This window comes from Rhinopithecus roxellana, chromosome 10 (genome assembly GCF_007565055.1).
Source record: "Rhinopithecus roxellana isolate Shanxi Qingling chromosome 10, ASM756505v1, whole genome shotgun sequence".
In the NCBI taxonomy this organism is placed as follows: Eukaryota; Metazoa; Chordata; class Mammalia; order Primates; family Cercopithecidae; genus Rhinopithecus; species Rhinopithecus roxellana.
Window position 1 is genome coordinate 134,101,440 of NC_044558.1, and position 27,042 is coordinate 134,128,481.

The following is a 27,042-nucleotide window of genomic DNA, read 5'->3' on the forward strand; positions in this document are numbered from 1 at the left end:
ATACTAATCTTCAAAGAATCAGTTTTGAACTAAAAGAGATTGCAAAGATCATATTTAGACTAACCTTGCAGTTTTATAAAAGAAGAAATTATTTCCTGGCAGATTTTTTTTGTCTGCAAATATTTTCTTCCTTTCTCACCCATAAAGCAATATTTTAAAATGTTTCTGCCCTACCCCTCTCATCTCAATTTCCCTTCTCCTTTTTAACAGTAACCATGCTGCCACAAAAAGCATTTCAAGGTAGATAATGTGCAGTCCCTATAAAGGTAAACAAACAAACAAAAACTTAAATTGAAGAAGTAAGTGGTTCTTTGCCAGGAGATGGAAAGTTGACATCCTCTTACTTTGTTCCCCAAATCTCCTAGGGCAAGGGGTACTCCTGGACATAGATATATTCAAAGCGCATCTCACTACCCTGCCTCCTGTCTCCGCCCTACCCTGGGTTGGGTCCACAGGGCTGTAAGTCACTCGGGACAGCAGAATTATTTTAGGGAAGGAGGATAATTCCAGGCTGTTGAGGTTGCCTGTATCTTATTCCCTAAGGCCAAAGGCATTTCACTTTTGACCCTGAAACCTCAAAGAAAAAGAAATCCTACAAGTCAATGGAATTCTCCTTTAATTTTTTTTTAGTGACTCCCCATTTTCTACATCATAACATATATACCAACAAAAGAGATTATCTGGTTACTGACTGGGAACAGGCCCACATTTCAGTGCTTAGCTATGGAAACTCCCAAGAATTTGAAACTGTTGTGGAAAAGCAAAATGAGAGAAACTATGAAGAAACTATTTAGCTCTTGGTTGGTCTCTTGGTAATTTTCTATGATCTACTGCCTTTTCAAATTATAGTGAGTTCAAGGATGGGAAGGAAGGCAATACTGAAAAGAAATTGTAGTAGTGTCCTAGACACACTAATTATGGCCAAATTTCACTGAACGATGTAGACTTTATTGTTCCATGGTGGAGATTCAAAGTTGAACCCCAGTCCCATTCAAACAACAAATACAGATTGGTAGAAGGATATTAACAGGATAAATGAATAACAAACCAGACCCAACCATTTCCAGACTGTGTCAACTTCTCTATTCTAACCACACACACATTCACGTGGAGATGATACCCGAATGATTCAGAGTTATACACATATCATGCTGTTCCACAGAAGACGCGTAAGTGGGATTCACATTTGCCCTCAACTATTTAAGTGACTCTCCAGTAGAATAAAATATACCCATGCTGTTGTAAAAGAAAAAGGGCTCTTAATTATTAATAGAAATAGAATGCTTTGGATTGTACATCCTTCGGCAAGTATAAAAAGATGTATACTTTTAAAAGTGAAATGTTTGCAAAGAATATGGAAAATATCCAGTTCATCAGCTTGTATGTGCATTTGCTTTTAACTTCTATAAGCAACAAAGAAGAACACAGCTTGCCATAATCCTTCTACTCAAAAGATCAATTACACTGAATGGTGCCTGTGCATTTAAAATCACTGAGAGCAAATCATAAGTATTAGGCAAAGCAAATACACTCAACAACACAGCCTCCTGGGAGCAGGTACATTTGTTTGAAAACAAAATTTCTTAAGTAAATGTATAGCCAATGAAAGGTATTGGATTGATAGTTCTGAAGTTCTGAATCTTCTATTTCACTACAGTGACGGCCAGTGAAGGCCAGTGCCAGCTCCCTGTGTCTCCATATGAACAAGCCTCAATCATTTTCTGAACAGACCACCTTTAGGTATGAAGATGAAAAGCTGCTTCTGAACCTAGAAATTTCTGCCGAGTGTGACAACTATAAGCCATTGTGACAGGGAGCAGCCACTGCCTGGAAGCTAGACACAGACCCCCAACCAGATCTAGGATGAGGACAATTTACAGTGACACTGAAGTGGGCTGCTGTGTTACCGAGGATGCAGAAGAAGAAAACTTCTGTAATTGCCACTTTCCAAGCCAGTCATCTCTACAACCTCAAACACTCATCACTGGCATCTAAAGCTACAGGATTTCCCAGAAAAAACAAATGGATGCTGTGCGTGCCCATCCCATTTAAGCCTGGCGCCACTGAGGCTGGCACAAAATGGAACTCCAGGAACTGTAAAGCCTTTTCCTTCTAGATATGCCTCCTCTTCCGCTCCCCTGCGTCTGACCTGCCAAACACACGTTTCTGCATGTCCAACCCCAACTGTGCTGGAGAAAAGTTAGTAAGTGGGAACTAAGAGGAATAAAAAAAGATGCAGTTCTAGTGCATAAAATTTTCCAGACATGATATGAGCATACACAACTGTATCATTTACTTAAAGGAACTGGTCTATCTAGCAACAATGTTTATAAAATCACTTTCTTTTTTTTTTTTAAATTGTACTTTGCAAATGACTTCCCATTGAAGATAAAGTTTCATTAAAGGAGAAAAATATTTATAGTATGAGAGGAGTCCATATGAAAAAAAACAAGAGGAAAATACAATCCAAAGCATTTAGATATCGAAGAGCCAAGATGATGATACAGAGTATTGTAATGTGGTAACACTGCTATGACTCCTAGCAGTTGATCTTTAAAATAATAGTTCTTTTTTTTCCTCTAGGTACTTTCCACAATCTGGGATTTCCTCTCTGGCATCGACCTTTGTCTCACCCTGCACCACAGGAATTTTTCCCATGCTTGACAATCCTATCTCCATATTTGGAGATTCCAGAAAAGTATTTCTTCTTGCTTCTTCTGTTAAGAATTTATACAGTTCTAACAGAACTTTTGTTAGGAATTTATAGTCTAATAGAGAACCCAGCTATAATATTAATAACACATCTCCTAGTAGAGTTGTAAGATCATTCCTGAGGTTTGAATTGTCACCTTGCATACCATAAATCCTTTTCCTACCAAGTTAATTACTTAAGTTCTTAACTTTTTTGTTTTAGAAAACTTTCAAATTTACAGGAAGAGTTACAAGAATGGTACAAAGAACTCCCACATAGACTCTGCCCAGATTGATTAGATTCACAAATGCTGCTACATTTGCATCTCTCTGTCTCCACACACCCACACACATACACACACACACACACACACAATCTTTCCTGCTCTATTTGAAAGTTAGTTGCAGACATCATGACCTTTCAACTTTCAAGTCTTCAGCATGTATTCGCTAAAAACAAGTATATTAGCTAAGCTAAGCACAGTGCAATTACAAAAGTCAGGAAATCTAACTGACATAATCAATATTCAAATATAACCTGCAATCCATATTCCTATAATTCATTTTCAAATTTTATCACTTGTGCCAATAATATCTTCTATAGATAATATTTCTCCTAATTCAGGATCCAATGCTGAATAGCATATTGAACTTTAGTTGTCATGTCTCTTTAATCTCCTTTAATCTGAAACAGTTTCTCAGCCTTTGACATTTTTGCCCACATAGATATTCTCTCTTCTCCATTCAGCAGCCAACATGATCAGATCACATCAGTCCCTTCTCAAATCCCTCCAGAGATTGCCCATCAAACTTAAAACAAAATTCTACCCTCCCTCACTCCATCAGTCTCCATATCATTGACCTACTTTACTTTTCTTCACAGCATTATCAGATGTTACAAGATAGATAGATAGATAGATAGATAGATAGATAGATAGATAGATAGATAGATAGATAATCTGGCTGTTTCTCCCAATAGCAGAAAGGAGAAATTTTGCCTATTTATTTATTAATTGTCTTCCCTGTGACTAACAACTTTATCTTGTTCATTACTTATTACCAGTGACTAGAACTGTGTCTGGCATATTGTAATTCTTCAATAGATTCTTGTTAAATAAAATAATAAATTATTATCAGATTGCTGAAAGAAATAATTAAGGTATCTAGAAGTCAATGGAATTCACTAAAAATATGAGAATTATAAAAATTAAATTTTTGTGTCTTTGATGGTAGATATAAACAGGACGATGGAGAGTGCAAACAAGGTAACAACTTTTCCAAGAAAAAAAAATACTTTCCTTAGGCAAAACTATGGAGAGAGAAAAAGATCAGGAGTTGCCAGCGGGCGGTGAGGAGGTGGGAGAAGGGTTGAATATGCGGAGCACAGAGAATTTTTAGGGCAGTGAAAAGATGCTGTATGACACTATAATGTTAGATACATGTCATTATATATTTGTCCAAATACATAGAATGCGCAACACCAACAGTGAACCCCAATGTCAAGGATGAATTTGACATAATGATGTCAATGTTGGTTTATCAACTGTAACAAATGTACCCCTCTGGTGGAGGATGTTGATATGGGGAGGCTATGCATGTTGGGGGGCAGGTGATAAAGGAAAAAATCTCTGTATCTTCCTCTTAATTTTGCCATGAACCTAAAACTGCTCTAAAAAAAAAAAAAAAAAAAAGTCTTTAATAAAATACTCTTCATGGTGAAACACTGAAGGCAGACTGTAAGCACTGAGATCAAAAGTCAGGATCAACTTCTAGCTTTCTAAGAACAATTTAGTTTAGACGGAAGACTGTAAAAGCATAACAAGAAGCTTTAATACAGACATTTCAAGTGTTATGTCCCTCTGGGAGTGGTAAAAGGAGTCTCACTAGTGAGATTCAGGCAGCAGAAATAATATAGATCCCTGCATGCCCCTGCTCTTTGATTAACAACTACGGTTCTTGGTCTTTGCTTTGCTCTCATTCATATGTTGTTCACAGATTTATTTTTATAAAATATTCAATTTACTTTAAAGATGCAATAATAGTAAAGAATATTCATATATGTTTTCCTTTTTTCTCCATTTGCTCTCATGGTTCCTCCCTCAAACCCTTATTATTCTCTCTCTGCATGTATACTACATATAATAATTTTATTATGCTCTTAGAGATTACCATTCTGGATAATTATACCATGTAGATTCAGGTTGTCTTTTATTTCCAAAAGGTTCTCTTGGATTGCAATTTTAAATACTCAATTCTGTTCCATTTTCTTGTTTTTCTTCTTCAGGGACTCCAATTATTCATATGGTGACTCTTCTTTGCCTTTCTTCCATTTCAGCCTCTTTCCCTCTCACCCTCATCACTTGTTTCTTTGGATCATTGTCATTCTCTTCATTGTTCTCCTGCCTTTCTTCAATGTCACCTATTTGATTTTCCTTCAAATCTATTCTCTCTTTGACACCTTATAATTTAATCTGTGTTGGTAAAAATAAATAAATAAATAAAGCCAACCATTTTATTCTATTTCTTTCCTAAGTTCAATCAATTTTCATTTCATTTCTTCTTGGGTTTTGGTCCATTTCTGATCTTAGTTTTTGAATTTACGAATCAAAGTGTTTTCCATAGTTCATTGTGCTTGAAGCTACTTAATTCCATTTAGAGTATCATGTTATAATATTCTTCTGCTTCACAGTTGCTTTTCAGGGAGGAATTTCCATCCACTGAGGTGTTTAGATTTTTCCATTCTGTTTTGGTCTTAAACAGCGGTTTCACATAGTGAGACTGATGACATTGACACATTCAGCAGACAGGATTAACAGAGAGGGTTTACAGGATCTCTGGTTCAAGGGCGCCCCCTCCTGTCAGAGTCATGAAGTGCAGTTTCTTTAAAATTTGGCTTTTGGTGGAGGTCGGTGGAGTGATATGCCCATCGATGTTTCAGGTTTCTTTTGTCTTGTGGTATTCTAGATCTCCCCATCTTGCCTCTTTTTCCTTCACCAAAAAACTCGAGGGGGTGCCCTTCCCTTACCTGCAAACTTATTCATCCCTAGAAGCAATGCTTTTCCACAACTGCTCCCTGTGCTATTTCAAGTCCCTTCCTGTTTAGTTGGTGCTCTTATCTACCTGGATACTTTCTCCATGTTTTCACACCTAGATAGACTTTCTCTTTCCGAGGGTGATGTTCATACAATTTCATTTCATTCCCTTTGCACACGATCCCTTTTCTCTTCCCCAGTTTCTCCGAAAACCGCTCACCATCCTCAAAGCTTGCAATGGGAGCTCACCAGGCAGCTGTACCAACAATGAATGTTTATTTTTCTACTTACAGTAACTAGCATTTGCATTGTCCCTTCGCTTCTAGTTATGCTGAAGGTGAAGGATTTATGTGGTTCAGTGGGCTTCTTAATGATTTGTACAGTTTTTTGAAAGCTAAAAAAGGAACTGAGATTTGAGCAGCAGCAATTAATTACTTTAGGTTACTGTAAGTTGCTCATTTATAATTCTTAACTAGATATTTCTTCTTCATGTCTGAAATTAGGTTTCTGGTTTTTGCCCTTTTAATCCTGTAGTGGATGTTGTAGTGGATACTACTGTGCCCCACCTGTGTCCCCTTTTCAGGGCTGAGGCTCTTACTGTCCCAGTTGCTGGGCATCCTTGTTGCTATTTACAGCTGTACCTCTTGCTAGGATGGACTCTTACCCAACGTTACACAGCTCCCTCCGGGACGAAGCCAAGTAGTAATAGCTGGCTGATGCAAAGACACCAAGTGTGGCCCCCTTTGCCTTAATTTGTGACAATTCCAAAGAGCATCCCAGCTCCAGAGCTCCCTACAGGATGACCTGAGGTCTCAGTCATAACTGCATTGCAGATGAGCTTCTCTGCCTGCCCAGTCCTACCTTCCTCACTTCCTAACAGGTATATATCCAAGTGCACTCCTTCATATACCTTCTGCAAACAAGCCTCTATCTCAGGGTGTTTTTAGGGTATCCAACCCAAGACAATCATCATAAAAACTTTGTATTGACTTATGAGACAGTCACTGTTGAAAGCCCATTTAATATATTGTATACATTCCCTAAATTTTTGCAAGGAAACTGTGAGAAGGATATTATTATTATCATCTTCATATCTCAGATGAGAAAAGAAAAATCATAGAGAAGATAAGTACCTTATAAATGGTCAAGGCAGGATTTGAATACAGGCACTCTAACTTGAAAGCCCATTCTCTTATCCACTTCACTCCACAGGTTCCCACACTGGTGCGGCATTCGCTCCTTCTCTGGCATGATACTTCGCCAGCCCTTTCCTTGAATCTTTCTTTTTTTTCTTTTTTTTTTTTTTTTGAGACGGAGTCTCGCTGTCACCCAGGCTGGAGTGCAGTGGCGGGATCTCAGCTCACTGCAAGCTCCGCCTCCCGGGTTCACGCCATTCTCCTGCCTCAGCCTCCCGAGCAGCTGGGACTACAGGCGCCCGCCACCTCGCCCGGCTAATTTTTTGTATTTTTAGTAGAGACAGGGTTTCACCGTGTTAGCCAGGATGGTCTCGATCTCCTGACCTCGTGATCCGCTCGTCTCGGCCTCCCAAAGTGCTGGGATTACAGGCTTGAGCCACCGCGCCCGGCCAGCTTTTTTTTTTTTTTTTTTTTGAGATGGAGTCTCATTCTGTTGTCAGGCTGGAGTGCAGTGGCACGATCTTGGCTCACTGCAACGTCTGACTCCCTGGTTCAAACAATTCTCCTACCTCAGCCTCCTGAGGAGCTGGGATTACAGGCACACGCCACCATGCCCAGCTAATTTTTGCATTTTTAGTACAGACGGGTTTTCATCATGTTGGCCAGGATGGTCTCGATCTCCTGACCTCATGATCTGCCCGCCTTGGCCTCACAAAGTGCTGGGGTTACAGGGGTGGGCCACCATGCCTGGTCTTCCTTGCATCTGTCTAAGCTCTGCTGTGGAGCATAGCCTTCAAATCTATTCTCTCTTTGACACCTTATAATTTAATCCATATTTGTAAAAATAAAGGAGGCTGAGGCAGGAGAATTGCTTGAACTAGATGACCACAAATATCAAGATGTTTTCATTTTTTAACACATAATATTTTCACAAGTGGTTTGGCTATAATGTTAGTTGCTAAAGATGGAATCTGACCTTATGAATTCATCTTTCAAAGCTTTAGCATTATAAACAGAGATGCATGTTTGTAAATCCACCTTATTATCACTCAGCCCTGTCATAGGAATTGTGTTCATATGCACACATATATTAGCAGGTACACAATAGCAACACCTTCTCTGTAGTTTTGTTTTTTATCTTACTTCCAAGTAATAACAATGATATTATCACATTTCTCAAAATTCTTACCTCCATCTTGAAATTTGCTTAATCTTTCAAAGTATGACGACATGGGGGCCTGTACAATGTCTAAAATAGCCAGAAGTGTTCTTGTTAGCCTTAATAACTCACTGAAACTATAAAATCCAAAGTATATAAGATTCCGAGCCAAGTGGACCACCTTAATAAAAAAAAAAAAAAAAGCGGGGAGGGGGAGTGTGAAAGAGTGGAAAAAAAATTGGGAATTGAAATAAACATTGGCTTTTTATTATCTAAATTAGCACAGCTATTTCTAAACTTCCTAATTCTTTAACACCTAGGAATTAAAATACCTGCAAAAGCAACCACTTGAACTTTGATTTATTCAAGTCTAGAACTAAATCCAAGTAAGATTCAGGAGTGCTTTAAGGTACTTAACAAAATTTACACTAGAATTATTTACATCCTAATTAAACATTTAAGTAATTTAAGTCAGCAGGATGCCACTTAATAAATGGTTGCACCAATTAATTACTTTAATAAATGGCTATTATCCAAGAAATTTGCCCAGAAATCTATGTTCCCTATGCTGCTTTGTGGCCCTGTGGATTGCAGAGGACATTCCAAGTGCGAGAGTCTACCTCCAACATGTGGCCCCCAGTGCACAGTCTCCCCCTACCACACTGTATCAGAGGTGGTCCAAGTGACCAACAGAAGTGATGACACGTCACTTCCAAGATTAGATTACAGAAGACTGCAACTTCCATCTTGGACTCTCTCTCTCTCTCTCTCTCTCAGATGGCTTGCTCTGAGGAAGCCAGGTGCCATGTCATGAGCACACCCAGGCAGCCTACAGAAAGGCCCACATGGCAGGAAGCTGAGGTGCCAACAGCCAGCAAGGAGGTGTGGCCACCAACAACCCCTGCAGTGACCTTAGAAACAGACTGTCCAGCCCCAGATGGCTGCAATCCCAGTCAACAGCTTGCTGGCTACCCCATCACAGACCATGAGCCAGAACCACCCAGCTAAGCTACTCCTGGCTTCCTGACCCCATAGAAGCTATGATAATGTTTGTTGCTTCAGGCTGCAAAGTTTTGGAGTAATTTGTTATACACCAGTAGGTAGCTAATACACCAGGTATCAAGTAATAGCATCCTTTGTCTAGTTTTGTCACTACATCCCCAAACTGAAGATATTTCAATTCAGTTCAATGAGAATAAAAACATCATCTCCATAGAGACAAAAAAAAAAGTATCCAAACATTCCACAAAATATGCAAAACTGCCTGTGCTTATTACATGCAAAAAATCTTACACAAATGAAACAAAAAAAATCAAGGGAAACAGTAATTAATAGACAATTATAAATAAAATGTTTTCTACTGGACATTAAAGCACCAAATCTATCTTTTAAAAATGGCAGAGAAAATAATATCTTCATGAACTAAACTACCCAGTTACCAAAACATCCTAAATATTGGAGGGAAAAAGTACCTCAAATGTCAGTTTATTTTTTTCTTTATCCCCAAAAGGAAAGGGCTGGTTTACGACTTCTTTCAAATATTCTTCAACAAATTCCATTGTCAGGGCAAATTTCCTCTTCATATCATTTCGGGAAGAGTCTGTTATAGAATCATATCTGGAAATACAGAAAGAAGATAATGCAAGTTAAACTGATTGCAATCATTTAAAAATAGTAAAACATATGTACTTTAGTTTCCTGGCTGCATAATCTCGGATAAATTAGTTAGCCTTCCTAGGGCCTGGGTCCTCATCTGTAAAGCGGGGCTGTTGTGAAATGAGCTACGTGTAAAGCAGTTATGGCTGTTGTGAAATGAGCTACGTGTAAAGCAGTCATAGCAGTCTACCACAATATGAAGTACTTAAAATTCTTGCTAATTACAGCAATATTATTTGTTTATTGTTTTCTAGAAAATGCCTTTATTACCACTGAGAGTTATTTCACCCTCAAAAACGAGTATCTTATTTGCATTTAGAAGATTAACAACCTGCGACAGGACACACAAATGCCTTTCCACATGTTACATTTCAAAACTGTAGCCATTTGATATGGAGTTCATCTGCTGGACTCCAAAGCCTCAAGACCTTTTTCCAAACATACTCATGAATTGTGATCTTTGTGGGGATTTCTGTCCAGAGCCTGGCATAGCGAACAGGCACCACAGACTCCTGGGGATCCCGGTCAACGTGCATGTGGAGCATGAGGCGACAGAAGGATGCTCGGAGGTCGAACGGCAGGCTCTCATCCGACACACACCGCAGGATCAGGTCTACAGAGAGCTGTGTAGAAATCTGGTTTATGGCCAGATACTGGCGATCCAAGCACATCCTTGCAAAGAGGTTTAGCTGGTACCTTAAAAATGATAAACATATTACATTATTGTCTTATCTCGAAGAAATCTTTAAATATCATAGTACCAATCAGTATCTATGTTTAAGACACCTGTATTTCCAAGCATTCATGATATTGGAGTCAAACTCTTGATTGTAGTATGTTAAACATTAAGATCAAATGACAAGACATATATGAAACTGTCTCTATGTCCCTTCAGCTACAATACCTCTTACTTGTTTCAGCAAAATGTGTCTGCTGGAGAGTGTCACTAGGCACTCCAGTCTGGGTTTCCTAGGATTACAAACACTGCACTCAGGCTGAAGGCTATGGGCAACAGCTCACATGAAACCATCTCTCTTCACCTTCCCCAGCCTCACTCAGCTTCAGGCTCTAGTGTCTGCACTCCAGGTTTCGCCCCACTCAGTTCCCAAACCAAAAATGATCAGTCCAAATGGCATGCGTGCAGTTGGCTTATCAGCCCAGTTTTGAGATTAAGAACTAGCCTTTGATTTGGTTGCTATAGCTGTAGAAACCAGGGAACACAACGCGTCATCTGTCTTTGTCTGATTCTTGCCATTTGGGCCCAAGTTGGCCCCAAGGCTTCTGTCTTGGGTTTCTATCCCTGCAACTCAAAGATGCCAGCTAGGTTCTTGCTCCCAATATGCTGACCACCAGGAACTGCCTTCAGTACTTCCGCTGCCATATTCCAGTGCTGAACTTTCATAACTACAGGCACCAGTTTCTCTTAGGCCCTAGGTCACCACATATTCATAATCCACTCTATACTAAACTACTGGCTACCCTTGCAGCCAGATCAATTTCCTCAGCCCCATGTCTATATCCCTCTCGACTCCATCACCTAGGTCCTAACATGTCTCTCATCTGCCTCCACTCTACTCAATACGAGGACAAAGCCTTTGGCTGCACAACAATTCCAAGCTGGTGAAAAACCAGGAAATTACAAGTGGTGTATGCAGAAAATAGACATGTTAATTTGTATTTTGAATATTTTAAATAATACTAAATATTTCAGCTACCCTAGTTCTGACATGACTTTTAAAATTGCCTCTTCATAGATGCCTAACTTCTAGTGGCTACAGAGAAGCAGTTCTCAATTAATACGTGAGATTGAGAATTATTGTAAGATTGTCTACAATACTTAACCTGTAATAGGTAAGAACTTCTAAGTCAGCTTTGGTGCCTTCTTTTGCCTCTTGAGCAAGGTGCCTGATAGCTTTGCCATGAGGTTCCCTGTTGCTGTCAATCCAATAGAGCCAAACTTCTTCATCATCAATGTCATCTGAAAGGATGGAGCTCTCCATGGGGTTGTCTGCTTGCATTGAGACCACCCTTCAAATAAATAGCACATACAAAAATCTACTAAAAAGTACACTTGTAAATATGACAAAGAACTACAATGCTTACAAATAATCAACAGGAAAATGATGCATCCATTATCTGGGCTTACTTCGTTTGAATGAGAATGTCTGCATTGCCTGGACTCAACATAAATTTACAGATGAGTTCTTGAGTTACAGGAATAGCAGTGGTATTAGACACACACAGATCTGACAAATAATCCAAAAACCTGGCAAGAGAAAAAAATTAAATGGAATATGAAGACAAAGCATTTTATAAAAGCATCAGAATAAAGACATAATTTGGAATATAATAAAATAAACTTATTATATGTTTTAATACTATTTCCACACATTTGTCTAATGTGTTGTTTACTGCATCATTAGAAACAAATTAAACATATAATTTTTTTATTTAATACAAGCCTTGTTTCAGAAACGATGTGTTTGCTTCTATTTATTTTATGATATTCCTCCCACAGCACCGTGACTTATATTTAGAAAATCATTCATCTCCCCTAAAGTGAGTCTCCCCAGAGCTGAATATCAAACCAAAAGCAGATCAAAGCTAATGCTGTACTGAATAAAATAGAAATAGAGCACACGCCTAATGAAAATTACTACGACCTGTTCAAGTCAGAGGCCCATTTCTACCTTCTAGCATTTATTTGCTGTACTAATTAGCTAAGGAAACACTGTCAATTGGCTTGACTTTTCTGCACCCATTTCTTCAAGATAAGGCAGCATGGTACAACAGAAAAAGAACCTGATGTGGAATCAGAAACCCTTGATTAACCTTGCATTCTATTCCTATTAGGGTACGCTTGGGCAAGTTGCTCGCTAGGCTTCTATTTTCTCATCTCTAAAACGGGGGTAATAATATACAACCAGTGTATCCCACACAAGTGTGCAAGGATCTAAACAATATGAATGTATTTTGAGAAACCATAAAGGTCTATAAAATCATGAGGATTCAGAGTGAAAATCAATCATACTTAAGTATGTCTATAAAGGGCTTTGATCTCCTACGAGGTAGTAACTCTTTATCATATACAATTATTATAGCAACAAGCCCAACATAGTTTGTCCATAAAAGTTAGTGATATGAAAGAATTCTAACTTTTAAAAGTTCTAAAAATAAAACATAAAGTCACAGTCTCCACTAGAAAAGAATACCGCATGAATCATTTCAAACCTTGGCTCCCGATTTCTCCTGAGTAAACTGACAAATGTTTCTATTTCTTTTGCTGTGATATGTTTCTCTAGTAGTTTTCTGTTGTTGTGCAACAAAGCTGTGATAGTATCTTCTGCCAAAATATCATAGCCAATCTGGGACTGCATGACACAGAAATTCTTAGCAATATATTCCTGCAAAGAAGAAAGGCTGTCAGAATACACTGCCAAACAGTTTACAAATAACACGTTCTATTAGGGTCAACAACATTGATTAATTTATTCATAACAGAAAGTTCACTAAAAATTTTCTCAAAAGAAAAGCAAGTAAATTTTTCAATAAATAGAACTTTTTGAGGAAAGACATGAAAACATACTGGCATATACATTATTGAACTTCTACCAAAAAGTTATACACCTAGAAATAATTATCAATAGAGGTATTTACAGTCTAAGTGGAAAAAATAAATCTAATTAAAATAAGTTTTTATGACACAATAACTTTGGATTTCATCAGTCTAACAGAGACTTTTCTTCAATCTCTTACTTAAAGTCACGGCCAATGATTTGGGCATAATTATAGAAAAGAAAATGACTGCCTGATATTTCACTCAGGAGACATCAGATCTGGGTTGTTACTTGAAGATCCTAGATGGACTTGGGTTCATTCCTTTTTCGTGAATAGGCTAGAATGATCTGCAAGATCTTTTCTTTAAAACAATGGTAAAATGTCATATAATTTTTTTTATTGTACTTTAAGTTCTAGGGTACATGTGCACAACGTGCAGGTTTCTTACATATGTATACATGTGCCATGTTGGTGTGCTGCACCCATTAACTTGTCATTTACATTAGGTATATCTCCTAATGCTATCCCTCCCCCCTCCCCCCATCATATAATTTTTATCTTTAAAAAGCTACCAAGCAGGGCAATGTGATTAATCATTTTATTGATTAGATCCATTCACCCAATAAATGTTTCTTGAAGGCCTACTATATTCCATTCGGTATTGACAAGTGAAATGAAACAGAGGAACGGAGAAAGGTGTCAACGTTAGATAGGGTGGATGCTAAAGAAGTGACATGTGAGCTAGGATGGGAATGAAGAGAATGAGGCAGCCACTGGAAGACCTAGAGGGAAGCCATCTGGGCAGTGGGAGCAGCCAGTGCAAAGGCCCTGTGGTAGCAGAACCGAGCTTGTGTTCTATCAGCAGAAGGTGGCCACTGTAGCTAGGCAGTGGTAAGCGGCAGAAAGCAAAGTTGAAGTTGGAGAGGTAGGTCAAAAGAATCCTCGTGAGCCACGGTAAAGAGCAAAGAGGTTATTCTAAAAGTAAGAGAAAGCCACTGGGGAGGTTCAATCATGTTATTGTTTGATCTACTCCTTATTCATCACACCAGTTTTCCTGTATCCCAAACCACTATTGTTCATCTCCCATGTTCTGTCTACAAGCAGCACATCTCACACTTCCATGGAACTGGTGAGCTTCACCCCTTTCTACCATGAAAGGTTCTTACTTTGATTCCTTGGGATTCTCCCTGGAAATGTGTCTTTGTTTCTATGATAAGAGAATTTATCGATTAGAAAGTGATTTTGCCTTAAGGTAAAATTTACTGGAATGTACCTATTCCTTGAAAATGATATTGATTGCACAAATCTAATTATATGCTAAGCAGCATTTTTGTGGCCTTTCAGAATGATAGCTTTGTGTATTGGGTAGCCAGTTAAGTAAAGTAAATGTGCTCTGTTAGTATATCATTTTAAGGATACATATTGATTTATACACTTTCAGGCCTACTGTAGTCATACCCTGGTATAAGGCAAACATCCAAAGATGTTAATAACTAAATGAAATTAGAGGTGGTATCAAATTTTATAAATAGTAATAAATAGAGATTCAATATTAAATACATGGGTTAGTGTTAAGTCACAAATGAACTTCCTATTAGGACTATAACATATAGGTGAAGATAAAGAAAAAGTAATTATAGCTATAATACTATATAATATATACTACATAATAATACAGAACATTTTTAAATCATGTTCTAAAAACATCAGAAAGCTGTTTTATGCTTTCTACAAAGCATTCTTAATTCAATACAAATGAGAAAAATATTTCTCAGCTATCACTGAGATTCAATTAGAACACACAATAGAAAGGGAAGAAAAATAAAATATAACCCTTAACAAATGCTAGGGATTCTTTATTCCTTTATCATCTATGCTCTATCTCTATGCTCCAAAGAAACCCAGAAAGCAGGTCCTTGAAGTGCATAAACATGTACCTGAAAGGAGTAATATGACTAGGTAGGGGTATGTGTGTCGGGGGGGAGGTGTGCACACACGTGTGGGGGGGGGTGTGTATGTACACACTGATCCTTGGCCAAGACTGAGAGGGGAGTGAGAAAGAACCATGTGTGCCAGACCTTGAGAGACAGAACTGACACCAGTTAAGACATGCTGCCCAGGGAACCTACTAGTGACTAGCGAAATAACCAAATCCAAAGTGATCTGGCTCCCCGCCATCCTGAAGCACCGGGCTGCAAAAAAGGGAAGAGGCCCTAAGCACCCTTCCAAAGACTGAGAGCCATCAAGGAGGGTGCACATCATGGTGCACATCACTACCCTGAGGGCCCTGGGTAATACCTCTTTAGACCTGTTGGGTTTTTTTTTGTTCCTGTTAACGTCAATCTCTGTAACACAGCATTGCTCGTAAGGGTGAAGTGGTGACCTGTCTCACAAGAGTATTTCGCCAAACCCAAGAAGAAAACTGAGAGCAAGGAGAAAACATTGAGCAGCCTCTCATTCTCCTTCCCCACTCCAGATCTCCACTAAGAACTCAGGGTCTGATACTAGGAGCATGCCCCATCACTGCCTCTGAGTGCTTGAAGGAAGGCCATTTAATGTTCTGGTACTTAATCCTTCTTCCAAAATAATACGAACAACGCTATCTACTTCATCTTGCCATCTTAAAGGAACCCAATGAAGTTGGGAAAAATAATTCTAGTGACAGCATTTGGACCAGCAAGAAGGGTGTTTATAACTAGGATTATATTAGACAATATTTAAGGATTTGTTTATATCGTCCCCTTGCTCTAACTCCTATTCCTTGCCATATTATTTATCTTCTAGCTAATGTTTTTACATACTCTTTTCAGACCTTTCTTACTCTTCAAATACAATTATGAAGCCAAAATATTTTAACACAGACTTCTTAAAACAAATCTTTTTTTCTTCCCCAAAAATGTTCAAACTACCAAGGTGCAACAGTGCGATGATTCAGAGCCTGGGTTTGCATACTGGCTCCATTCTTAAACTATCACCTTGGACAAGTTACTTAACCCTTCTGTGCCTCTGTCCTTCATCTTAATTCAGTGTTACTGCATTAATTCGTGACACGTATGTAGAACGGAGCCTGGTACAAAGTAAGTACACAATAAATACTACTAACTCTTCCCAAATAACCTCCACCTTCTAGGATTGACATCCTAGACCCTAGTGGCTTAGCCCGCCCTGCCCTTCCAGCCCTCTCCCACACCATCCTTCTTCATGGACCAAACTCATCAATGAAACTTACAGTGATGCACTCTGTCCTCAAATGGATTAAGAGAAACACGAATTTATCAAACAATGATGAGTTTTATGCAATTTTATGTTAGACATTTACATTATTGAACATATCGCAAAAGATGAGGTTTGTGATTGCTTTGTTTTGTATGAGGCAGGGTCTGTTACTCAGGCTGGAGTGTACTAGTGTGATTGTAACTCATTATAGCCTCAAACTCCAAGGCTGAAGCTATCCTCCAGCCTTAGCCTCCTTAGTAGCTGGGACTACAGGCACACACCACCATACCCAGTTATTTTTCATTTTTGTAGAGATGGGGACCTCGCTATATTGCCTAGGCTGGTCTAGAACTCCTGGCCTCGAGTAATTCCCCCACCTTGGCCTCCTAAAGTGTTGGGATTACAGACTTGAGCCACAACACCTGGCTTGTATTTTTGAGATAAAAATGAGACTTTAGAGAAATTTCACTTGCAACTGGTAACTGTTAGCTGTACCCCTAGATCCACCTGGGTTCCCTGACCTCAGCAGTTGCAAATATCTTAGGGCAAACATGCCCTTTCTAGCATCTATCATTCTCACTTCATAGATCTCTCTTCACAAATACCTCTTCCCGTACAATTTATGAAAATGATTCTCATCCTACCCAAAGGCTTCCTTCTCCAAGAATCCTTCCTTGGTTCCCAAAGCCACCATTGGGCTCTCTCTCTTGTGAATTCCCATAACTCTGTTTTTTCTCTGTGTCTTTTCTTTGTCTCCCATCATATCTTTTCCACTAAATTATAACCTCTTTGGTCAATACAGAGTGATGCTGTACCTCACATGTTCCTCAAGCCAAAAATGTTCCATTCCTCCTTACATAATAGATCCAGGATGTCCTGGCCACCAGGAGCCAATAACAGGCACATATTAGTACTCAGGGCATCCTCCCCCAGTGATTCTAATTTCATATGGAAGAATAAAGCCATGGTCAATACAATTCAAAAATACTTACAAATCATTTTTATGTATTGCCCAACATAAAATTTCTAAGTGAAATTTCCCATTCATATTTTCTATGCTGTAGAATTATAACCAAAGAACCTTGCCCATACATTAAATATGAAACAGTTTAAAATGGGGGCTACTCTCTGACCTGATTCTTCCGGTAATCCTGCTGAGAGTGTCTCAGGACACGGTAACAGAGCCGCAGCATGTACTTGTAGGGTGCATATCTTTGATCCCCCAGATCTTCAAGTCGCAGCATTGAGCCTTCTCCTGCTTTCTCTTTAAAGGGTGCTTTAAGAATTCCAAATACCTATCAGGCATAAAAACAGCCACCTATTCTGATGAATAAAACGTTTTGCAACCTTTTTTTTTAAAACAAATAAGAACATTGATTCAAAAAACACTTACATAAATTTGAGTATTGTTAGTGTAAAGGGGAAAAACAAAGAGGATTTACTTTACAGGACCAACATATCAAGGATCAGAAAAGCACTGCTAAAAGGGTCCCCTACATTGAGTGACAAAAGCATTCTTTAAATAAAATGCTTAATTTTGTTTAGAACTCATATTTTATAAAATAAGAAATATGAAGATGTTTAATTTCACCAAGTTACATGAACATATTCAGATGAACTAAAATGTAGCTTGATTTCTAGGGGCTCTATAGTTTCTTCTATTATTTTCTAGAACCTTTCAAAATCAAAATAATATAAAGAAAACATTTACTTTTCATTAAAACTGACATCAGAAAATGACTTCCAAACATTGCTTGTAAACTACTTTATAAAAGAGTTAATTTATTGTTGTTTGTACACAAAGATGTGGCCAAATCGATGAACGTATCAGCAATCAAATGTGACAAATTAGGAGCCACATGGGCAGCTGGTGGCACCCAGGAAGCCAGATTCTTGTAAGAGGGTTAGCAGTTAGGAAGCATTTAAAAAGCACTGAGGAATATAACTCTTTTCGGCAGCAAGACAGCAGGAGGGATCACCTGGAGATGAGCTGCTAGAATGAGGAAACTGTCTATGAAAGAGCAGAGTCAAGGGCATGAGCATTAATACATGAAAGCAAAATAGAAAGGAATGATTCTTTGGAATTCATGAAATATGATATGAAGTAAAGTTTCTTTAATAATTTTGTATTCACTGAGCCTTTAATTTTATATTTATCATACAAAACTAAAATATTTGACATATGTTTGTTCAGATATTATTAATAAATCATCCAAGTTCCTAAAATTAGTTGAAATCAAATGTTTTTATATAATAATTACTTGAAAAAAGTCCTATTAGATTTGCAACCTTTATTTTATTTGAGAAAAAAAGTTGATTTTGTATTTTCAGACAATCAGCTACATATAATAACTAATATTATGTCTACTATTTGCCTTTCCCAAATCAATAAGAATATGTGTATCAAGAGCATGATTTTTATGTTTTAAGTATCTTCCTTGAGTCTGTACTTCATTAATGAAGAAACTCATTAATTTAAATAGCAATTAATAGAATAAAAATAATACATAAATATAGGCATGTCCATATGTGCATATCATTAGGAAGTGAATCAATTTGATGTGTTATAAACAATTTCAAGAAGATGTAATATATGACCAGTTCTGTACTTTCAGGGAAAAAAAACTAGAATATTGTACAGAGCACTTGTAAGCTGATGAACAGACTGCCCTACTTTCCTAGGGAAGAGAAGGAAAGAAGTAGGAAGCAGATGGAGATCGTACTTTCCAAGTTCACCTGGAAATTCTACCTAGGAATTTTTCCAGCATATTTTCTGGAGATAGTCTGACTATACAGGGTTTTTGGAGGTCCATGGTAGGCTGTCTCTACGGGTCTCTGATATTCCTGCCTCCTGATATTCACAGCCTCATAGAATCCTCTCTCCTTAACTATGGGTTAGATTTATTAACTCATTTCTAACTAATAGAACACAGTAGAACTGATGTTACTTCTAAGATTAGGTTATACAAAGATGGTAGCTTGCACGTGAGCGTCCTCTCTAGTTTTCTCTTGGATCCCTCAGTTCTAAGGAAAGCAAGCTGCCTTGTCTTGAGACACTCCTGAGAGACGGCCATGTGAGAAGACTGGAAGGCGAGTCCTCTCTCAGTTGAACCTTGAGATGCCTGCAGCCCCAGCAAACACCTTGACTATAGCCTGGTGAGAGACCCTGAGCGAGATTGGCCCATATAAGCCATGCCTAGATCGCTACTCCACAGAAACTGTGAGATAGGAAATACCTTGTTTTCAGCCACTAAGTTTTGGGATCATTTGCTTCATAGTAATAGATAACTAATACAAGTACTTTCCTGATACTGTAATTCAGAAAATAAAATATACAAATTTAGTACATGAAAAAATTCACCTGCGCCAGTATGTTTTGTTCCCTCATCAATTTTTGACGCTCTCGGTTTGGCTTAGTGATAACCACATCCAGAACTTCTTGTCCATTATTAGGCACATCAGCAACAAAGAAGATGAGGTCTTCCAATAATTTAGTTACAAACCTATTACAAAATGAAAAGGCAATTTTACTTTACGGTGTGCTTAATTTTGGAAAATGTATAGATATATGATAGGTAGGTAGCTAGGTATAGATAATAGATAGATAGATAGATAGATAGATAGATAGATAGATAGATAGAAGATAGATAGATAGATGGGCAGATAGATAGATTTTTTTTACTTTTTCTTCGGGAGTGGAACTCAAATCCATGGAAATTTCTTTTTATTAAGTAATAAGAACTGAAACACTTGAAAACAAGGTATTTTATAACAAAAAAAGGTATTTAATTTACAAAATAGTCTCTAAGACAGTTACTGTTTACCTAGACCTTTACAAAGAAAATTCCTTCTCCAGCATCTCCAACCTCTACTTGTGCCTCCAGTTCTCAAGTGTTTGCAGACTATTATCAAATAAAGCCATGTGAGTCGCAACTACACACGAGTAGGTAGGATGACACCACCAGATGACTTTCCACAACTGACTAGCAAAGCAGCACATTTCTGCTTAAGGGAAAACAGCTATACTAAATTCCTAAATTTCAATTCTTTTTCTTTATTGTTTTACTGTTAACTCAAACTACATTTCCTAGTCCTCTCCACATTTCAACTTACCCAATGTACAGAATAGGAAAACCTTAAATGGCCTGTGAATAGAGACAGAGTAAACAATCTGACACTCAAAATACTGGAAGTATTAAATGACCTATCAAAATCACGAAATTCTAAAACCATACACCAATGTTCACTTTTAAATCTATATTTTGGTTATTATTACAACTATTACTTGAACTTCAGTGGCATTTAGTACAGGAAGTGTCTTGAAAGCCCCTCCTCTCTTCACTTTTTTCCTCCTCCTTCCTCTGCCTGCTGTTTGTCATTTTCCATTTGTGTTAGTCAATTGAGGGAGGGGCAGGGGTTCAAGCTATTGAAAAACGGGTAAACAGAGGAGGAATGTGCATTGGAAGAGTCAAGGCATTTTTTAAATTGTATTAGTGGTAAAGTACAACTTAATTATTCAATAAACACATAATTTTTGGGGGATAAGACAAAAGCTGACCAATAAATAGTTAAATTAGCTTTATCCATATAGTGTTAGCATCTTTATTTGCTGTTGTTAGCATGTGAATACAATGATGCTAATCATGAAATCATGAGCACATTCATAAGAAAACTACATTTTAAGAGCTTCAACAATTCCAGGAAAGTATAGAATGTATTCAGTTGGAAAACATCTCTTTTCTTCTCTTTCAATACCTTTGGTAGGAAAACATCTTGATCTTATCTCCCGATTTATGTCTTGAAAGGGAATGTGCTTCGTGAAGCCAAGTGGACACACCCAGAATCTACAATTTAGTCACCCAGAGAAATTTCAGTATACTTCCAGGGATCATAAACTTCCCTCCAAAATTCCTGGGATTCTATGTTTTCTTGGTATGCCTATTTTAAATTTTAACCTAGTCTGTTTCTTTTGGAAAATGGTGTCTGACAGAATTCACAGACATAGTTACGTTGAATCTCTGAAGGCAGCCACAGAAACGTAAAACGTGTTTCATGTGCATCCAAATGTGGTGTGAATTTCTTTTGAAATTGTGATTTAATGTCCTCCAAATCATTCTGTTGCTCTTAAAACAAAACAAAACAAATTTGGAGCTGAGGTTACTTCAGCACAATGAAAAAAAATTGAACTTCAGTTTCTATATGCCTAATGCAAGTCCAGTTTGGGCATAAATATTTGTATTTTCTTTTTTAAATTATTAAGATTCCTTTTCTCTTGCTGTTTCAATAACTGTAATCAAATATTTAGATATCTAAGAAAGTAAAATTTTGTGAGCAACTACAGATCGCTCTGTTTCAAAGTCATTCAAATGCCCTGAAAATTGGAGATGGTTAATGGAATGATCATGACGAATATTAACAGTCTTGATTGCAAATCATGATACATCAACCCTATATGTAAAGCCTACCTCTTCATGACAAGGCCATGGAAGCCAGGAAGAGCAACCTTCTCTTTTGACCTCTGAAACTGTTGAAACCTTTTTTTTGACCTTGCGCTTCAAGCATCCCTTTTGTGGCAAAACAAAGAGCTGGTTTGTTTTCAATTTAGCTCCAACTCTGATTCTATACTTGGCAGTGGTGAGCTCCTACTAACTCACGCAATCTTACTAGTTTGCTTTTTAAGCTTTATAGAAAATGAACAAAATAAGAAAAACAATGAGGAACAGGGATGATGTTCAACTCTTGCAAGGTAAGAGGAACCAAAAACACATGGTAGGGAAATAAACTAAACATATGAAGCAGAGACGAACATACGGCTTCTCTAACCTCTTAAAGAAAACTTAAAATTCAGTGGCCCTTATTCAGGCTTTGGCTGTGCAGTGATAGGAGGAAACAATGGATGTGCATGGATAGGGCTGGACCCAGCCACCAGCTATCTCCATGATTAAAGTATCATATTACTAGAGAACATGGACTCTCAGCTCTCGATATCAGATCTGGCTCTGGTCTAGTTGAGGGAAGCCAGGTAGAAGCCAGCATAAAACGGACAGAGAAGACAAGTGAATGTAGAGAAAGGAAAAACAAAAATCTCCCACCTAAGAAAACCACACATAGTAAAAGTCCAAAGCACATAAGGAAAGCTGACATTGAGGAAGATAGCCACCATACTAAAGCGTCAGGAGGCTACTCCACCACCAACAAAATCCGAGTAACAAAACAATTTCAAAATAAGTTTTAAATGAGTGTGTATCAAAATAAGTTTTAAATGAGTCTGTATTCAGTCTTCAAAGAGATAAAGAAAGCAATATATTAAAAAGACAACATATTTTAAAAGGGCCAATATAAATGAAAAATAGGTGGATATACAAAAAAAAATCTGAGAGATAAAAATTATATGCTGAGCACAGCGACTCATGCCTGTAATCCTGGCATTTTGGGAGGTCGAGGCAGGAGGATTGCTTGAGCCTGAGTTCAAAATCAGCCAGGGCAACAGAGTGAAACCCTGTTTGCACAAAACAATTAAAAAATTAGTAGGTTGAGGTGGCATGCTCCTGTTGTCCCAGCTACTCAGGCAGTATCAAAAATCGATCCAGAGAGATATATTAAAAGGCAAATAATAAAAGGGAAGTTAAGAGAGAAAAAAGATGAATTAAGACGATCCAACATATATCTCATAAAAGTTTCAAAAGACAGAAAGGAAGAAAAAGACAAAGAAGCAATATTTGCAGGAAAATGGCTGAAAATTTCCAAGAATTGAAGGAAGAAATAAGTATTCAGATTAAAAGTATACCTTAAGTGTCAAATGAGAAAAAAACAAAAATAAAACTCCTTTGTAAACACATCATGGTGAAATCTTAAGACATCAAAAGCAAAGAAAAATAATATATAAAATTACCAAGTCAAGAAAAATTGCCAATAAAGAATAACAAGTCTATTGACAGATTTCTTAACAGCAACAAGATATGCTAGAAAGTAATTAAATTATAGCTTTAAAATACTGATAGAAAGTAATAATCAATCTGACATCTCATATATAAAGTATCACTTAAGAGTAAAGGAAGGGCCCGGTGGCTCACGCCTGTAATCTCAGCACTTTGGGAGGCGGAGGCGGGCAGATCACCTGAGGTCAGGAGTTTGAGACGAGCCTGGCCAACATGGTGGAACCCCATCTCTACCAAAAACACAAAAATTAGCCAGGCATGGTGGCACACACCTGTAATCCCAGCTACTCGGGACGCTGAGGCAGGAGAATCGCTTGAACCCAGGAGGCAGAGGTTGCAGTGAGCCAAGATCGTGCCACTGCACTACAGCCTGGGCGACATAGCAAGACTCCATCTCAAAAAAATAAAAAAGAAATGTGCTAAGAGAGTAAATTCTGGCTGGGTGCGGTGGCTCATGCCTGTAATCCCAGCACTTTGGCAGGCCAAGGCGGGCAGATTGCCTGAGGTCAGGAGATCGAGACCATCCTGGCTAACATGGTGAAACCCCATATCTACTAAAAATACAAAATTAGCCGGGTGTGGTGGTGGGTGCCTATAATCCCAGCTACTCAGGAGGCTGAAGCAGAAGAGCTGCTGAGCCTGGGAGGCGGACGTTGCAGTGAGCCAAGATCACACCATTGCACTCCAGCCTGGGCGACAGAGTGAGACTCTGTCTTTAAAAAAAAAAAAAAAAAAAAAAGTAAAGGCAAAATAAAGATATTTTCATATATGTGAAAACTAAAAAGATTATAACCCATAGGCCTCTCCACTGAATGGACTAAAGAATAAATTTCAGCAAGATGAAAAGAGAATGAATAAGTGAGATACAAGTAATAAAGACAGGAGGAAAACATAAAGAAAGGGGAAGAAGAAGAAGTAAAATTGTTTAAAAAAAATCACTAAAAAAAATTTAGAAACTAAATTTCTCTCCTCAAAAACTACTGAAATAAAATTAAAAAATAAAATAAATGTTTTAAGTTAAAAAAAAGATGTTTCATTGTCTTTTAAAAAAAGGAACAAAATTTATCAGTAAAAATGAAACGTGGTGCATCATGATTTATATTGATACATTTATTCTTTTGTATTTATCAAATTAAAATAAAATTTTACAAACGAAGAGAATAAACACAGAACTATGGTTCTAGACAACTACTACAAGAAAGATGGGAGGGAGAATGTCAGGGCAAAACCAAAGCATGCTGCAACACTTTTCTTCCAGGGGAGGGAGAAAAAAATTAGTAACTTCAAGTTTATCAAGAAGAATATACAGTCAAAATGTATGATAAGAATTCAAGTGTAATTGCTAATGAACGAAAATATGACCGAAAGCTTCTAAATCAGTAGAGAAAACAGTAAAATGGTGAGAGGGGAATACAAACTTTATTTATCTAGCAGAAAGCAAGAAAGAAGTAAAGGAAATGAAAACAAGCTACACTAAAGAAAGAAAAACAAAAATAAAAATGCATTCATATACATTTATCAAATACAAAGTCATTAAACTTGCAAATGAAAATAGACTATCAGTCAGGCACGGTGGTTTACGCCTGTAATCCCAGCACTTTGGGAGGCCAAGAAAGGCAGATTGCTTAAGCTCAGGAGTTTGAGATTAGCCTGGGCAACATGGCGAACCCTGTCTCTAGAAAAATCCAAAAAATTAGCTGGGTGTGGTGGCACGTGCCTGTGTTCCCAGCTACTTGGGAGTCTGAGGTGAGAGGATCACCTGAACCCAGGAGGTCGAGGCTGCAGTAAGCCATGATTGCACCACTGCACTCCAGCCTTGGCAACAGAGCAAGACCCTGCCTCAAAAAAATAAATAAAATAGACTATCAGATTAGATTGTTACAATCAACCTTCTGCTGCTCACTAAAACAAAATGACCAGGACACCTGAAATAAAAAGATATGGAAAAAGAGACATCAGGCAAATGTTAAACTAAAGATTGCTGGTGTCAGGATAGTCACACCTGGCAAAAAAAAATTTAAGAGAAAATGATGTTGCTCTGAGAAGCAACATCAGAATGACATCTGATCTGGTGATCACATGGTGGATGACCCCTGTTCTAGATCCTGAGCTCCTATCATGGGGAATGAGAACCACCCCTCAAGAGGGTAAGTTTCACAGAGACATGAGATAGTCTGTGGCCTTCACCACCACATTAGCACCACATATACCCATGCTGCGTGGCCAAGTGCCTGGCACGTACCAGGAGTTTAGTAATACTGAATTAATCACATCTCTGAACTCTCACTGCTTGAGAGAAACCCCAGTATTTTGTGTATCCTCAGAGGTAAACACAGTGCACAAATGCTGGTCAAGGACTGCCTGTGTCACTTCCTCAAGTTCTGGATGGCAGTTAACACCCCTCCATCTTCCCTCCTCTCTCTCTGACAACATGTTCCCAGTCCTCTCTATTTTGTGGGTGTGATTATGTAGAATAAGATTAGAAAATTCCACTGAAAATATTTAAGGTTGAGGATCTTGAAGCATAATACAAGAGCTGTACTTCCAGAGCTCATGTTCATTCCTGGGATAAGTAAAGAGGGAAGACAGAGAGAGAGAGAGAAAAAAAAAAAAATTCCAACAACACAGGCTTTTTGACACAGATAATAATCGCTTCATTTTCCATAGGGGGAAAAAAGTCAGAGTTGTCAGTTATTTTCAGAAATAATTTTATATTCAATTCCAAAACTGAGAAAATAATACAAATGCATTCAATTCTGCCAATAAGCTCTACCTTACTGACAGGCAGCTTTGAATGAATTTTGATAGGAGGTGGCTTTTCTGAAATTACTAAATTAAGATCAATAATTGTACCTTCATATTTCTTAGGCAAAGCCTTCTCTTTGCTATTAATACAATGTTTTTCACTCCAAAACAGTAGGGAAAGAAAGAAGCAAAGGAAATAAAAATGCATGCTCTCTAGTTAGTCCTAGTCCACCACCTTCCTTAGATTCATCTTGAGAGGTTAAGATAATCTCCAGCCATGACTGAAGAAGAGTGACTTGCACAGGATTCCAGCCAGTGATGGTGGAGAGCCCGTAATCTGAATTTTTATCTGTCCTTTTCTTCAAGGAATACCTTAATGCTTAGCAAGGGAGACTTTTTAAGTGAAGCCAAGAAAATTGCTGTGCATATGTAAGAGTGTTAGAAACAAAGAAATAGATTCACGAAAGGAAAAGTTAGATCAATAACAGACAAATAAAAATTCCTATCTGCACATTAGAATCCATTTCCTGCCATAATTTAGCTCTGATATTTAATTGTCTATAGCCCATAAAAGTGGGCCAGTTGTTTTCTGCTTCCGGCCTTTATTCATTTCCCCTAACAGGGTTGGAGGTGTGACTGAATATACAATAGTTGTTTTGAAATGTAAGTTTGGCAGGGGAAAAAATAGAGGTAAGAACAGAGAGGAAGCTGAGAAACAGCTATTCCATGTGTTTGCATATTTAGGATTTTTTTTCTAATTGACAGGGATGGAGGGAAGCAAACTTGGATTTTTTTGTTCTTCTGTATTGTAAGATGTATATCTAAAAAGTTCAAAAATATACAGCTAAGAACTACTGATAAGTGAATCCCATGAAGCCACCACCAAGAGCAGGAAATGGAACCCTGCAGGA

The 27,042-nt window shown here is 37.9% G+C and overlaps 1 protein-coding gene across 1 annotated transcript in view; it reads right to left on the bottom strand.

Moving 5' to 3' along the window:
- ITPR2 (inositol 1,4,5-trisphosphate receptor type 2) overlaps positions 1 to 27,042 on the bottom strand; it is a 493,060-nt gene that overhangs the window by 317,403 nt on the left and 148,615 nt on the right. Inside the window, exons 14-21 of the mRNA XM_010379849.2 lie at positions 19,810 to 19,951; positions 17,582 to 17,743; positions 12,906 to 13,078; positions 11,821 to 11,940; positions 11,517 to 11,702; positions 10,119 to 10,370; positions 9,491 to 9,635; positions 8,049 to 8,199 (exon numbers count right to left, since the gene is read on the bottom strand). Of these exons, the coding sequence (XP_010378151.1) occupies positions 8,049 to 8,199; positions 9,491 to 9,635; positions 10,119 to 10,370; positions 11,517 to 11,702; positions 11,821 to 11,940; positions 12,906 to 13,078; positions 17,582 to 17,743; positions 19,810 to 19,951 (1,331 nt within the window). The remainder of the gene's footprint in view (positions 1 to 8,048; positions 8,200 to 9,490; positions 9,636 to 10,118; positions 10,371 to 11,516; positions 11,703 to 11,820; positions 11,941 to 12,905; positions 13,079 to 17,581; positions 17,744 to 19,809; positions 19,952 to 27,042) is intronic.